The 16,458-nt window shown below is 34.0% G+C and overlaps 1 protein-coding gene and 1 pseudogene across 2 annotated transcripts in view; one reads left to right on the top strand and one right to left on the bottom strand.

Annotated features, from left to right (window-relative positions):
* Nucleotides 1-459: 459 nt before the first annotated feature.
* Nucleotides 460-10,644, top strand: LOC118180884 (ras-like GTP-binding protein RHO; annotated as a pseudogene).
* Nucleotides 10,645-11,514: 870 nt separating this feature from the next.
* Nucleotides 11,515-16,458, bottom strand: part of PCID2 (PCI domain-containing protein 2) — a 55,172-nt gene continuing 50,228 nt past the window's right edge. For both annotated transcript variants that reach the window (XM_035349944.2, XM_035349945.2), the window contains exon 15: nt 11,515-12,546. In XM_035349944.2, coding sequence (XP_035205835.1) covers nt 12,457-12,546 — 90 coding nt within the window. In that variant the 3' untranslated portion in view covers nt 11,515-12,456. The remainder of the gene's footprint in view (nt 12,547-16,458) is intronic.

Raw genomic sequence — 16,458 nt, 5'->3', positions numbered from 1 at the left:
TCGAAGTACAATCCTCCAAGATTTGCAATGAAATGAGAAATCCACTGAGATCAGATGTTTCTAAACAACTTATTTATATAGTCATTTACTGATAATAAAGGATCATTTGATTCATTATCTCGTTACGATTTAATTCTTTTAATGGATAATCGCTTTATTTCTTCCGATAACTACGTGTTTTCCAGGACGCTGCCAATCACATTGAATCATCTAAGAATAAACAGATGGAATACTTCGCATTACTTTTAAGTTGGTAAACCAGCGATTAGGGAAGTGAGGGCTTGTTAAAATAGGATATGTACATATCCTAGTAATGGTGGTTTAACAGGTTTAAATTTTTCGCGATTGCTTTACTTCCTTTACTTTCCTTTACCAAAAAACGGCATTCTCAATAACAAATATATTAAGACAGTAATCTTCATACGTCGAGTATTTAAATTTTATAGCGTTCATAATAATATGATCAGTGAGTGGAAAATTCTGTAAAATTCAGCATACATTCTACTCTGAAATACATTACACTTATTAATCAACTCACAACTCCGTTACTTCGAAATAAAGTTAACAGCTTAAATTGTTGCTTCAGATGTCCCTTTCAACATTACTTTTTCTTTTTACTTCCTTGTACGAAGTAGAGGAAGTATTGTAATCGGAAAATACTTCGGGTGTCATATTTCAACAAAAATATCCATTCTGACGGCTCTTGCATCCATTTGAACGATTTTTGTGCATGACATCGGACAGAATAAAGCACTTTTTTTCCCCAAAACGGATTGTAAAATGGCTTCAGATGAAATTTTATTTATGGTTTGGTTTGGCTTGGTTTATTAGATTACAGCAAAGCACTCGAGGGCTATCTGCCGTAAGAGAGGGATGCCTTCGTGGAGGACTTTTTAAGGGTGTGTGTGTGTGTGTGATTATGGCAAAGCCTCGAGGGCTATCTGCCTAAGGGGAGGGATGCCTTCGTGGAGGACTTTCTAAGGGAAACTGGCTCGTATACACGTTACACATGGAGAAAACCACGAAAACGCCCATGCAGCCAGCCCGTTCGCGGGATTCGAACCTCGGACCGAACTACCAGTGTTCAGCGACTTTACCGCTCGGCCGCTGGTGGGCCCCGGACTTTTTAAGGGAAACTGGCTCGTATATACGTTACACATAGGGAAAACCACGAAAACACCCATACAGCCAGCCCGTTTGCGGGATTCGAACCTCGCACCGAGCTACCAGTGTTCAGCGACGTTACCGCTTGGCTGCTGGTGGGCAAATTTTATTTATTTTTTTATTTATGACATCTGAACGTACACTGCGAAAAAAAAAACGGAGAGTTTTATATCTCCCGTTCTACTGGGCCGATTGACGAAATTCGACTTGCGTTTTTCTTGTCTCGAAAGAGTTACTTGGGATATGTATTAGAGTTATATATATCATTGTTCTAATATAGGTATTTTGACACAAAATCGGACATTTCTGAATTAACATACCATTGTTTTTTCCACATTTCGATTCTACGACTCAAATTACGCCAAACTACCACGTTTCGTAAAAATCGCACGAGTAGTTTTTAAAAAAATTAGCTCTCAAAATTTTAGATCCTCAATGTTAATTGAATTCGGTATATATATTTTTAATCTTATTTGAGTTTTCCTTTCATATTTCGAAATTTAGATTCATTCCAAATAAAATTCACCCATTTTTTAAGATTTATTTTTAAAATTTGTATTTTTAAATAATTTTTATAAATTTTACAAAAAAAATCTATAAAGTTATAATCTATAAAATTTTTACCATCATCTTAAAGTAGACGTATTTCTAAGCATAAATTACAGTTTTTAATTCAAAATTTCCGAAGATATACGTGAATTTATATATTTTCGCGTTTTGAAATTTGGCATATTTGTTGAAAGCGACTAAACATAAAATGTGGTTTAGACACTCTGCTAAAATTATTTTTAGAAGTAGAAACGGTGTGACTTTTTTCCGCTCTTGACACAATGTAAAAAGGTAGGAACGAGTTGCCTTTTTTTCCGTCGTGCATAATGGAAGGGAAAGGAAACTTGGTTGCCATATGTTAAGAAATTCGCCAAGTGAATTATTCTTGGCCAAACTGAAAAAATTTCGCTAAGATAAATTTTTGAATTTCTCCGTAAATTTCTCACCAAATTTTTCAAAATTTAATATCCAGGCGTAATTTGAGTCGTAGAATTGAAATATGGGAAAAAATTGGTATGTTATTTCAGAAACAGTCCGATTTTGTGTCAAACCTATGTTAGAACAATTGTGTCAATCGGCCCAGCAAAACGGAAGATATAGAACTGTCTCCCCCTTTTTTATGCGCAGTGTACATACGTGCGTGTGTATGTATCTCACATAACTCAAAAACGAGTAACCGTAGAACGTTCAAATTTTGTATCTGCGACTGTTGTACACTAATGTTTGTAAAAAATGCGACACCATGAAGAAATTACAGGACATGAAAGAAATTTATTCCGCATATTGAAGATAACGGTACAAATAAACGATCAAGAAAATTTAGAAGACAAAAAACAATACGAACGTCGGAAATCAGTACTTTGTGCGTTCGCCACACTGAGCAATCACAGCTTGTACACGTCATGGCACTGAATCACACAAGTTCTGAATGTAATCCTGGGGACTGTTCCATATGGCTTCGACTTGACGTTAAAGTCCAGTCTTAATGTGTGCCGCACCAGCTGTATGAGCAAGTCGCGGAAGGATGAAATCCTAGACATGCTCAGTGGGCGACATATCTAGGGAATAAGCAAACCATGGAAAAAGCGAAACTTGTTGTGCCCTAAAAGCAGGTTTGTGCAGTCTCAGAAACATGTGCACGGTCATTATCTTGCTGAGTTACAGCCCCAGAATGTGTCGAAGAATGGGGAGTACCTCTGGCTACACAACGTCCGAGGTTGCCACAATCTGCATTAGATGGGATTAGCAATTATACTCAATAGCTCCGCATATCGTGATGCCAGGCGTTTGTGCGGTATGATGCTTCATAACACAATTAGGGAGCAGACGTCCCCCTCTGTAATATCTGACGTGTACTCTGCCATTACTGTACTCCAGATTGTTGCGAGATTCATTGGAGAAAACAACTTCTTGCCACAGGGCACGCCATGCACTGCGTTGGCTTGCCCACTGGTGGCGTCTGTGGTTCTGAGACAGGGAAATCAGCGTAGAGGAACCGTTTCACGAAGTTCATGCGGCAGCAGACTGCGTGAACCGTGGAGCTAGACAACACAGAACCTGTAGCCGTGCTCCAACGTTGTGCCAACACACGAGAGGAACCTGTACGATCCGCCAGAGCCATGCGGATGAGGTGTCTGTCGTCTCACTGCCAGGATTTCACCTAGTCTGGTTCTTCTCTGTACATTTCTTCCAAACACTCATCACTGCGAGACTTTGGCTTTACGCTGCGTGCGAGCTGTGATTGCTCGGTATGAAAGTCGACCCTCCCGCATACCAACGATGCGCCCTGTTTGAACGCCGTTAGTTGTTGGTATGGCTCCCTCCGCTGTTGACGAGGCATTCTGACCACTAGTTTAACGTTCACCGCAGACAGAGAACGATAAACAAATTTCAACGCAACTTTACGGTCCTTTTTATACATACAACAAGCAGCCGGTTCTCATTCCAAGCATGCGCAATCGCTTTGTAATTCTAATCATTTGCATATCTTAGCTCCCTTTACATTTCCTGCAAGTCTGGTTCAGTTTGCTCAAGTCCTTCATGGTGTTGCAGTTTCCACGAATATCAGTGTAACATGTAATTGTGAACCTACCGGTTCTACTGCAATGGGTCGCACAAATATATATCCCCACCTTGTTAACCGAATCGGTGAGCTCAGTATTTTTATTCTTATTATGTTGGTAAATTGTGCCCGTTTTGCTTTAAAAATGAGCGAATTATGTAGTTCATATATTTTGGTTAAGAGTTTTATACCTTTAGTTAATCTGCACAGAGCTTAAATTGCGCCGGAACCCTACATAAGACGGCTCTGGCACTTCTTCTATGTAACTGAACAACAATTTCAATAGAAATCTGATGTCGAAAATTTAATTTTAGCAATAAAATTATATTAAAAATCGCTTATTAAATTTTAATTTACCTATGTACATTTTACGTAATTTCAATCATTTTAATATTTAATTATTTTAAAGAAAATTAATTAATTAATTGAACAATAATTATTAATAAGTATTGATCATTAATATTTAATTAATAATTATTATTTAATCTGATAATATTTAACTATTTAATTTTTTAATTATTATTGATTTTAATGGCCATTTTATTTATTTATTTACTCTTGTTCTTCTTTCTTGGCGGTCTTGCATAGGGCTCTGGCGCTTCTAATTTTAGAAATTAAGCCCTGAATCTGCATATAATAGTTGTAGAATTATCAAAATTTTTAATTTAAAAGTTTAATTGGGACTGCAGCTTCAGTGTCTTTTTCACAGTGGGACCGAAAGTTAACCTTCAGTTCTGTGCACCGCAAATTTGGTCTTTCTGCTCGTTGGCCGATTTCCCCCCCCCTCCGTAGAAACTCTAATTTTGTAAAAAAAATTTTGTAATTGTAAAAATTGTTTTTTTTAATTGTATTTGGTGTTATAGTTTTTTCTCTATTTCACAATTTTTAATGAAGATGTTTTGAATTTTTATGTATTTTTACCTTGCTGCAAATTGAGAATTGAACTGAATTAGAGGAAATAAGTTTAAATAAAGTGGTGCAAAAAAATGCGTATAATTTAATAGGCCGTATAAGGAATTTATGCAGTGTCCATATCAGATTTTTTTAATGCCTACAAATCCATGATTAAATTAGTAACTAATAATAGAATTCATAAAAAAAATCGCTTTGACAGAATATCATGCAGGATTTTGTTTTAAATAAAAAGTTTCTTCAGCAATAATGAAGTGCCAACATATTTTCTCTCAAAAGATTTTTCGATCAGGCAGTAGTAGTTAATTCGGACGCCATTTCGTTTCGTTGATGGAAACGGGTTTTTTATATTTTTAAACATTTGAGCTTAAATAGTGCTTTGTAACAGCATCTTTATGCATTTGGTTTCTTAATTAAGATTTGTAGCTATAAAATTACCGAAGTTAACAAACTATTTGCTTTGTTAAAGAAAATATCTCCGTATATTTAGCTGATCTGGCTACTATTCGAAAAAAGCTAGTTATAGTCGGCAAGGTCACTTGCGGGAAAATCTATCTTTTAATCATCTTCAGCAAAGATCAATTCCCAGAAGTTTATGTGCCTACTGTCTTTGAAAATTATGTAGCAGATATTGAAGGTCTTTGAAAATTATGTAGCAGATATGGGAAATTAGACCAGTTAGCTTTATGGGATATTGCAGGACTCTTTCTTACCCAGATTCAGACGTCATTCTCATGTGCTTTAGTATCGACAATCCAGATAGTCTTGACTAATATTCCTGACAAATGAAATCGTAAAGTAAGACATTTTTGCCCCAGCGTCCCTGTCGTTTTAGTTGGCAATAAGTGTGGTTTGAGGTATGGCGAAGAAACTCTCTATCAGCTGGCATCGATCACTTAGAAGCCAGTGACATTTCAGCAAGGTTATGCCACAGCCCAGGCTATTCGGGCATATGCTTATGTAGTGTTCAGATAAAACTAATGACGGGGTAAGGGATGTCTTTGAGACAGCTACAAGAGCAGCATTGCATATAAAAAGAACAACACATGGCTGCTCTTTTCTGTGAGCAATAGTGATTTCAGAATTCCAAAGACCAATTTTTCAAAATAATAACAGTGTGTTTGAGTTGTCAGATAATTTTAATTACTACATCTTAAAGCATCAACTCACTTTCTTTCAGAAGAAATAGTTCACCTTTACAGAATTAATAAGGGACGTCGATTGTTTATCGAAATGTATCGATAAATTTTAGCACACAATAAAAGTTACATTTTATTTAAAACCTTGTTCCCCTCCCCCCAACATGAACATATTGAACTCATATTTGAGTTTATATATTGTACAAGATAAATATTTACCAATGCAAACTAATTTACAAGAGGAAGGTATAGAATTTCAACACTATACCTTCCTCTTGTAAATTAGTCTTTCTTACCAGTTTTAAAACTTTTTAAATATTTACTTATCATTTGTGTCTAACATTCATGATGTGTAAGGTAAATCTATATAAGTATTAAATGTATTAATAGCATACTATAGAGAATAAACTTCTCTGAATCCTATTATTAACGACAGAACAAATGATAACCAGTTTCCATGATAAAATCCTATATGGTATGGCCTTGGCGTGATTTTGAAAATTATCGCCAACACTAAAATGACTCGTTTACTGCTCATTATCATGTTGTCAAATCCTGTGGGTACTTTTTTTAAAACCAAACTCTAATGTTTATTTTTTGTCCATTCTTTTATTGTTGCCAACTGAGCAAAAAAAAAAAAAAAAAAAAAAAAAAATCGCAACCCGAAGAGTTTGACATATGGCACTTCAGTATTACAAATGATGTCCCCACAAGTAAAAACTGTCTGATCTTAGGGTTATACCAAAAACACATACAATTGGTGATATTGATTGTTTTGATGCAGAAAGTTTTTTACTTTAAGTTGTTTGATATATAAAGTTTGGATAATTACTTTGGAATGACATCAAAAGCCTTTGGGATGTGCTAGAAAATTTTAGAAAAAGAAACGCAGGTACTCACTTTTCTTCTGCAACGGCCTTGGCGAGAAACAAATGTGTATGGTTACCGATTTGTGGATATGCATTTCTTTCAGTGTGGCCTTTAAAGCATTTTGTTCGTGCTCTCATTTCATGTTTCTTCGACTAAAAGAAATTTCGCTTTTAAATTATAGCAGTTTATATTGCAAAAAATTATCATGCTGACTACTTACAATCTACCGTCAACCGAAAATAGATGCTGTGGTTTTTACAAGAAAAAGGTACATTGCCAAATGAAAGAATTTGTGAAAATGGATATTATTCGTAATTGTATGTTGGAAGAGAAACTATTTTCAATAGAATGTCCACAGCTATAAAAAAGAAAAGTCTTCGTGCTGAGAACTGGTTAAATGAATCACAAATATTCTTTCTTATGGCACTGCGAAGATTAACGAAATGGTGAAACAAAACACAAAGAAACGTCTTCGCCATCACCTGGAATCTTATTTAGTAGGGTTCATGTTCAGCCACCAAATGGGCAGTGATATTGTATCTGAGGCATAATTAGCAGTATCCACCAGAAACAGTCTTTTAACATATCTTTTAACAGTATCCACCAGAAACAGTTTGTAAAAAATGAATTTTCCAGTATGTATCTTATTATTTTTAATAAAATGCTAACAAAATTGTATACTTTAATAAATTAAATACCTGAACACTTATGGTTTCATTCTAAAATAGCAAACATAATGAGTATTTTGCAAAACCCACTATATTGACAGAGTGTAATTATATTTGTTTCTCAGACATGAGCAAATCGGTCCAATCTTAGGGTTATACCAAAAGCATATACAGTTGGTAATATTGTTGGCTTGTTTCTCGCAAATGCTGAAATGCGCCAAATCAACATTCTCACCCAGGCCACTGCAGAAGAAGTTAATATACAAAATATTTTGCAAAGTGTAAATATTATATATATTGGAACTTCTTGATTTTTAGATCTGATAAAATTCTGCTAATAATGCTTCTTCAATAAACATAATATAGTCGTGAGAAAACTTTGAATATTAGAGATACCACTACTCGTTTTCCTAGTGTTTATGATCACTTAAATCGGATTAATAGATGTAATGCAGATTTAAAACTTCCTTCTGTGATTTTTTATTTCGTAGTGAGAAGTAAAGGAAGTATTGCAATCACAAAGAGTTTCGGTTATCCTATTTCCACAGAAATATCCATTTTGACCATTCCCAAATTAATTTAACTATTTTTTGCATAACATCTGTACTCAGATGAATCAGAATGAAGAGCTCTTCCAAAACGATCTGTAAAATGGTTTTCTTCGATCTGTACATACGTATGTATGTAAATATGTATTTGGCATAACTCGAAAGCGATTAGCCGTAGAACTTTGAAATTTTATACATGGGACTACTGTAACATCTAGTAGCACACCTCCCTTTTTTATTGCAATCAGCAACACCAAATGTGTATATATATATACACTGGTGTGCAAAAATTAAGGAAAGTCGAAAAATTAGCATATCAGCTGAACGAAGAGGCAGAGCGGACAGAAAGAACAATCAGGAGATTAAGTAAGGTGATGTACGGTAGCACAGGCGCAGATATGCAGGTAGACGTAATGGGGGAGTGTCTGAGTAGTATAAAGCACGTTGTCGGTGTAAGATCAGTATTTCTGGCAAAGAGATTGCACGCCGTATAGCAGTTAAAATCACACCGAGTTGCTGCCTCAGCGAGAAATGGCAAATAATCAATCTGTTAGACGACATCTGGATGCTTTTACCCGAGGTCGAATCATTGGGAAGTTGGAGGAAGGCCGCAGTGTGACAAGTGTGGCTGCAGAGTTCGGAATTGCTCACAGCATCGTTTCACGACTTTGGAAACAATTTCAAACTACAGGAACAGCTATCCGGGGGTTTAGTAGTGGTCGTCCACGAGGAACCACACCCACAGATGACCGGTATATTGCCTTACAGGCCAGAAGAAACAGGCAGCAGACAGCGGGAGAAATCGCTAGACACACGACACAGGCGACTGAACGACCGATATCGCATTTTACCGTGGCCAGAAGACTGCATGGTGGTGGTCTGTTTGCACGATGCCCTGTACGGTGTGTACCTCTAACACCTGCCCATCGGATAAGGCATTCTCTGTGGTGCCGGGAACACCGGAATTGGAGAGACAATGAATGGGGACGAATACTCTTTACAGATGAGAGCAGATTCAGTCTGAGTAGCGATTCTCATCGCATACTCATCTGGAGAGAGCGGGGAAGCCGCAATCATCCCTTGAACATCATTGAAAGGGACAGGTATGGAGGCGGCGGTGTTCTCGTTTTGGGAGGCATCATGCTTGGTAGTCGTACAGACCTTCATATCTTTGACGCAGGTTCAGTCAACGGGACCCGTTATTGTAATGAGATTCTTCTTCCATATGTGCGTCTTTTTAGAAGCGCTATGGGTCCGCAGTTCCTTTTCATGGACGACAATGCACCATGTCATCGCACAGTAGCTGCCGAACAGCCCTTAGAGAGTGAGGATACTGAACGTATGGATTGGCCGGCACGATCTCCGGATCTCAATCCCATCGAGCTTGTATGGGATTTTCTAGGCAGACGCTTGGCAGCTCGTTCCTTACCACCAGTAACGATTCCGGAGCTTCGATTGGCGCTGCAAGACGAATGGGCAGCAATGCCTCAACAACTCATTGACACCCTCATTCTCAGCATGGGCAGACGCTGTGAAACCTGCCTAGCATTCAGGGGAGATCGTATCCTCTATTAAAGACCAGATGTTTCTTGCTGGACATCCCTCACAGGGATGTTTCGGCCTTCATTGCGCTCCATGCTACTTTTTCAATAAAGCTTCTTTTTATCCCTCTGATTTCTCTTTTAGTAAGTGTTGCTTACATTACTCATGTCCTTACGTATTGGGGATCTTACGGTATTAAATGTGTTGATTTGGAAAGCTTTTGTACAAAGTTATATTGAAAAACCGTCTCGTCCTTAATTTTTGCACACCAGTGTATATAGCATATACTCGGTCACAAATGTCCGAGTGGTGATACACTCAATCACAAAAGTCTACGCAGCCTAATAAATGCATCACAATTAACTTCTAAATATATAAATTTATGTCTAATCATGAAAATAAACCATAGTGTGTTCAGTTTCAACAAAATATAACAAAAATCGATACTTGATACATCAGATAAGTCCAAATACAGAGACAGAAATTCATTTACTCTTATGAAATGAATTTAAAAAAATAAAGTTAATACCTTGTGGGTCGAACTTTTGCCTCTATCGCTGCCCGTAATCTGTCTGGCATCGACAGAACTAATTTTTTATCATTTCTTGTGTAATTTCTGACCCTGTTCGTTCAAGTAGCTGCCTTCACACTTTCTTTGTTTATAACAGTACTGGCAGATTCACTGTTCAAGTTCATCCCATATATATTCTATAGGTTTAAACCTTGCGACTGAGGCGATGAATGCAGTTGACTGCATACTTTACAAAGGAGCCATTCCCTAATAATCTTAGCAATCTGTTTTGGATCTTGTTGAAAGACCCAGCTGATTTTACTAGACCTAATTTTTCAAAAGATGATGATTCAAAGATTGTTCCTAGTCCTAATTTTTCAAAAGATGACTGCAGATTGTTTTGCAGTCATTTTAGATACATGAATGGATATGCCATGCAATCTACGAAACCTAATTTACTTATTCATTCGAAAACATTTTTATACTTTCTAAAACATTCTTTTATATAAATATCAGTTATAAATTTAGCTAAAACAGTTTAAGTCTTATAAGAAAAAAGCTGAGAATTGTACTTCTTTTTTTATTTATTTGATACTAAACAATTTTATTGCTTATACAACAACTAAAAAAGAAAAGAGAGAAATCATGTCCTACCTTATATGTTCACATCCAGCCTTGACAAAGAACCGACTCATTTAATCAGTTCAGCAACTACTGTAGAATTAAGCGTACACAAAATCAAGTGCATAGTTTTAGCCCAAAATAAATATGTATAAAACAAAGCAAAACTTTGAAACATGTGTCTTGTTCAATGACAAATTTTATGCAAAGAAATTAAAGAAATATTTCATCATATGTTAAATTTTATTTTCAAACATCCATGCTTAGTCTTCCAATGTTATTTCAATAGGTCTATGTGCCTATGTGGTCAATGTGCTAGGTCTGCTGCAATAAACTTAAAGCATTGGTATCAATAAATGAGCTTTATTGATACCAACCACCCATATTCAATAAATGAGCTTTTGAATTTGTCGCATGGTGAATAGCAGTAAGATTTCTACTTCCAAGCTTTAAAGGAATGTCCTAAATCATTACTAATGTTGGCAGTGTGGTGCTTTCTGAGTTAGTTTAATTTATGTGAACTCAATACATAGAGAAAATGAGCATAAATTTACTTCAATACATTAACTCAAAATAATATTGTATTTTATTAATATTACTTCAATACATTAATACCAAGAATAAATTAATGTTATTTTCCTTTGAGTGCATTAGCTTGTTCAGATCACAGAATTCTTTGGATACTTCTTGATGTATTCTGAAGTTGAAAGTTAATAATCATAATTTATTTGTAAAACTAAATTTTTAATGTTCTACAGCTAATTTGGCCCTCCTTCGAGTTGTTGATCTGAGGCAAGTGTCTCACTTGCCTCACCCTTGTCCTTACTCTGATTCTGTGAATTGAATTTCCATTAAAATGGCAGAGTTATTAACTCAAGTGATATGCTACAAAGAGCTAGGTAGTTAATACACAGAATAGAATTTTCAGTCCAGTATTAAAGCCTTTTATTTAAGAGAACATGATTCCAAGAACAAAATGGCAGAGCCTTAACTTAGGGGAAAGAGCAAAAATGTAATATAGCTGTAAAAAATTCACTTAAAAATTTAAATACATAAATTATACATCTGTATTAACTATGTTAAAAGGCAAATGGAACAGGTGATATTTGCTTAAATTACTGAAGACAGTAAAACACAGAGCACAAAATTACAGTAAAAAGGAACAGCACAAGGAATTATAGGCATAGTATTTAAATATTATATATAAATCTAGTATGTTTATACTTGTGTCATTATTATGTACTGTATTATAAGCTGTTTATGAAAGCAACTTATCATAATTAGAAAGCATTTCAAATTTTTAAAAATATATATATCTTTCTAATAAAGAAAATTTGTTCTTAAATATCTAATCTTGGAGATTCAAATAAATATGTAAATCTTATAAAAGTGCTCTTAAATGCTTTTTTAATATATTTCAGATAAATATAAAATACTAACAAAATAATGTTAAGCTTCAAATAAATATGAAATGCTAACACAAATAGTATATGAAAACCTAATACAAAATTTAAGTATGTTATTTTCCTCCACTTAACTTCTCTCTCATCTGTATAACTTCAAATTTCAATTCACTCTTCCAATTTTTTTTCACGTATTATGTTCTTTATAGAAAATGCAATATGGCAAACAAATTTCTGTCAATTTTTCCAACAAAATACAAGCTTTAATTTTACAAAAACATTACATAAGGCATTTAGAATTAATTTTATTATCAAAATATCTTTATTTTTTCCCGTTTTCAAGTATAATAAATGTTTTCAAAATAAAATACTTCACAATATGACTTCATAATCATGTTAAAATTAAGAGATACAAAAATGTGATGCAAATATACAATAATAGGTTGATATGCCAAATATAATCAATCTCATTCAGATGTTGACAATGGAGGAAATGCATTCTGCTTACTAAGGACCACTTTCAAATGCTGATAAGAAATGTAACCTTTCATTTTATTCTAGAATATAAAATAAAGTTATCTTACAGCAAATTTTATTTATTTATTTTGCCAGCTAGAGTTACAACACTCAAAACATATGAAATCTGCCATAAAATATTTCACGATACATGAAATAGTAAATGATTACTACAAATAAAAGACTTTATCATTAAAGAACAAGTCACAAAATTTCCTTTCATATTTTTAAAAACACCAATCAATTAAGGGAAAATGAGAAATTTCTAAAGATCAGTCTCTGTCAATTACACTAGATTCTGAATGAAATTCATCAGGAATATTATTTTCTAATTTATTTAATGGTGCTAAACTTGAAATTTCATCATTAGTAATCTGATTATTAAATTAAAAACAGATATAAAATAATCCATAAAAATAATCTGAATGTTAATTTAAAACTGTTTGAAATTATTAACATTATGCTTTGAGTGAACCTCCTCATGGTGAATTGGTGTATTGAATTTTGTAGCTAAGAATCCTTCAGGCTTTGCCCTTTGTGATACAGATATAGATACACACACAAGACACACCCCACAAAGACAAATATGTTTTTATGATAAAAGTACAGCCATTCATGATTTTATTGCACACACACTTTGCCCACAAATATCCTTAATCCTTTTTTTATATCTGCTGGTTCTAGACACATATTTCGATTTACAAAAATTTTTCAAATAATGCAAATATTCCCAGTATGGCACTTTTAAATTAAAAAAGCCAATTTTGTAAAAAAAAAAAAATATTACAGGATCTAATTTTATATGGTTTCTGGATCCTCACATTTAGGAAAATTTTATACTCTTTATAAAAAATAAAAAAAAAAGTGCAACTTCTGCAGGAAAAATCAATTGAGATATTTCACTTCTGAATTTGGGATATATGAGATCATTTTCAATTTGCTTTGAAGGGCCAATTAAACAGCAAAACCTCAGACCACAAATGCTTCTTATAACGAACAAACTGGTTTGCAGATATATCTGAACAAATAAATATGTTGGATGATGAATTATAATTGTCTCCAGTTACTAACACTTATGTCTGTCTCCAGTTACTAACACTTATGTCTGTAACAAATCATTTTCAAAGGTGTTTTGAGGTAACCTAAGCCACAGAATAAAAAATTTAACATACAGTAACATAATTTTAATATTTTTGCTGCTTAACAATTATCAAAGACAAGAAACTCTGAGATCATGAATTTAGCTTGCTCAAAATTATACCCAAATTGAAGATTTTGAAGGGAAGAGAGGGGAGATGTTTTTGTCATCTATGATATTATGTCTCTATGCAAGACCATGGACTTGGAAGTTACTGATGCAAATATGGATGAGTTACTACAGGACCATAAATGAGTTCATGAAGAAAGAAGTGGAAGAACTTCACAATCAGCAACAAAAGATGATTGTGGAGAAAGTGTCTTTAAAGGAAGAGAAGATTAGCTTAGTTCTTTGACATGAAAATAGTGCAAAATAGGATAAGGTGAAAAGTTTCATGGAATGATATCCCTCTAGTAAAGTAGGAGCAAGCTACAGGATAAGCATTTTTAATGTTAATGCCATGTCTCACGTCAGAAACATTTAAAACATAGACAACAATTAATAATATTGGACATATTTTAAATGAAAAGAAAGCCTAGAAAGAGCCCAGTGGCACTAAAAGACAAAGAAAAGATAAAAGAAAATGCTCCAGAAAGACAGCCAATTCATATTTTTATGGATGGGGATTCATCATCCAAACAATAATATTTCTTTTTTTTCTCTTCTTTACCACTCTTGTTGAGGTTAGTTAGGTTAGGTTATTTAATTACAGCAAAGCCTCAAGGGCTATCTGCCTAAGGGGAGAGATGCCTCCACTCTTGTTGAGGAACGGATTAATCGATTTTAGATTAATTCTTATGGAGAAGATAGTTTCAGTTTAAGCATTTTGCATGACAAATATCCTTCAGAAATGAATTAAATTCCCAAACTGAAATGTCACTGTATTTTTATCGGACACTCGGAGGAAGGAAAAGTGTATTATCTGTGAAAACCTGGAATTTCTCATAGTGCAAAGTTATCATGTTTCAGTTTTGGGGAACAGAACAACCACAAAGGAAAACATGACTAAAAACTTAAAAATTGATGAAAATGAATTTATATGATTTATTCTTGTACAAGAAAATTCTTCAGTTGAAAAACATTCTAAATACTAAATGAAAGGGCACCGAATGTTTAAGTACAATTCCAGGTGAAAGCTCTGAAAGAGGACCAGAAATACCTAATTTCCAGAAAACAGGTGAACCTCGAAGATAAGAAAAGTCTATCAGCAAAATTGTGTTAGTTTGGTAAACTGGGAAAATGTTGCATATCTAGAAATTATCATAGAAATTCTATCAAGATCTGACACAGAAAAGCAGAAAGCAGCTATGCATAAGAATACAAAAAAAATATTTGATGAAAACAGCACTTGATTTAATGAAAATAACTTGAATACATGTGAATTAATCAACCTATCAGAAAATCAAAAAGCCACTGACTACAAAACAGACATTTAAGGTGAAACCTTTTGCCAAAGTTTGCTCGCAAAAGTATGGAAATTAATTACAAAGAAATGTTTTTGCCTCCAATTCACTATAATTCTATTTGTACACTACTCATGTTAGTTGTTGAATATGAACTACACATACATCAGATGGATGTGCAGACAGATTATTTGAATGGGAAAAACTGATGAAGAAATTTTTATGTCATAACTACAAGGTTTTACAATTTCTGAAGGCAAAGCATGCACACTTAAAATGTCAGTTTCAGTCAGAAAAAAAGGGGAAGTAGAACTTAAAACTTGGTGAAATCTTACAGAAATTAAAATTCAAAAAAATTAATTTTTAATAATTGTATTTAGAAGAAATTAACAGACAAATGTATTATTATTGCTCTTTATGTTGATGACTTGACAATTCCAACTAAAAAGAATCTTTGATGATAAATATTACGAAAACTCTCAACAAATCTTTCAAAATAAGGGACTTTGGGTAAAATAAAGCAGTGTTTAGGCATTAGCACTGAAAAATTAAAACAACAATATATATCACTTTGATAAGTTAAATGCACAAAAGCTATATCATCCAAGTATGATATGCAAGAATGTAAACCCATATGAGCACCTTTAGACCCTAGTATTAAACTCTGTAAATCTTTAAATATCATTAAAAAAGTGTAAAGTACAGACAAAAACAAGTATTAATATTTTATTTGGCTGTATCAATACAACCTAACATTGCAAATTCTATTAGTAGACTCAGTCAGTTAGCAGTAATCCAAAATACCTTAAGTGGATTCAAGGCACAGCATGTGGTATACTATCTTAAATCCACATTAAAATAACTTACTGGAGACAAATGAAAGTCTTAAATGTTATGTAGGCATAGATTGGGCCGGAAATTCTTACGATGAGAGATTTTTTTGTGGCTACAGTTTCATCTCAATGGGTTTTCCGATTTCTAGGGAATCATGCAAGCAAATAATTGTAGAGCTTTCAAGCATCAAGGCAAAATACTTAATGTAAATCAAATCTTCTAAAGAAGCAATGCACTTGAGTTCATTATTAAGAGAACTTGGTATTTCAGAAAAGAAAGCAAGACTAATTATGCTGTGGACTGATAATCAAAAGTGCATGGCATTTAGTAAAGAATCCAATTCCTCATTTTAGAATAACACACTTCATTTCATGATATTAGTTATTTCATGGTGAAGAAACTGAATGTTAAATATACATCTACATCAGGAATGCCCACTAATATTTTAAAAAAGAATCTCAGCACAGGCTATCTATAAATTTAGGTCTTAAGGTTTAACTATTGAATGTATTTTCGTTTTATTCTGCTTTTCCATTCCTTGAGGGAAAGTCTTGTAATTTGCATTTTGAGTACATTTG

Source organism: Stegodyphus dumicola, chromosome 3 (genome assembly GCF_044657685.1).
Source record: "Stegodyphus dumicola isolate Sdum_Otavi_A_Nest chromosome 3, ASM4465768v1".
NCBI classification, from domain to species: domain Eukaryota; kingdom Metazoa; phylum Arthropoda; class Arachnida; order Araneae; family Eresidae; genus Stegodyphus; species Stegodyphus dumicola.
The sequence above is the reverse complement of the archived record's forward strand: the minus strand, read 5'-3'. Positions and strand labels throughout refer to the sequence as shown.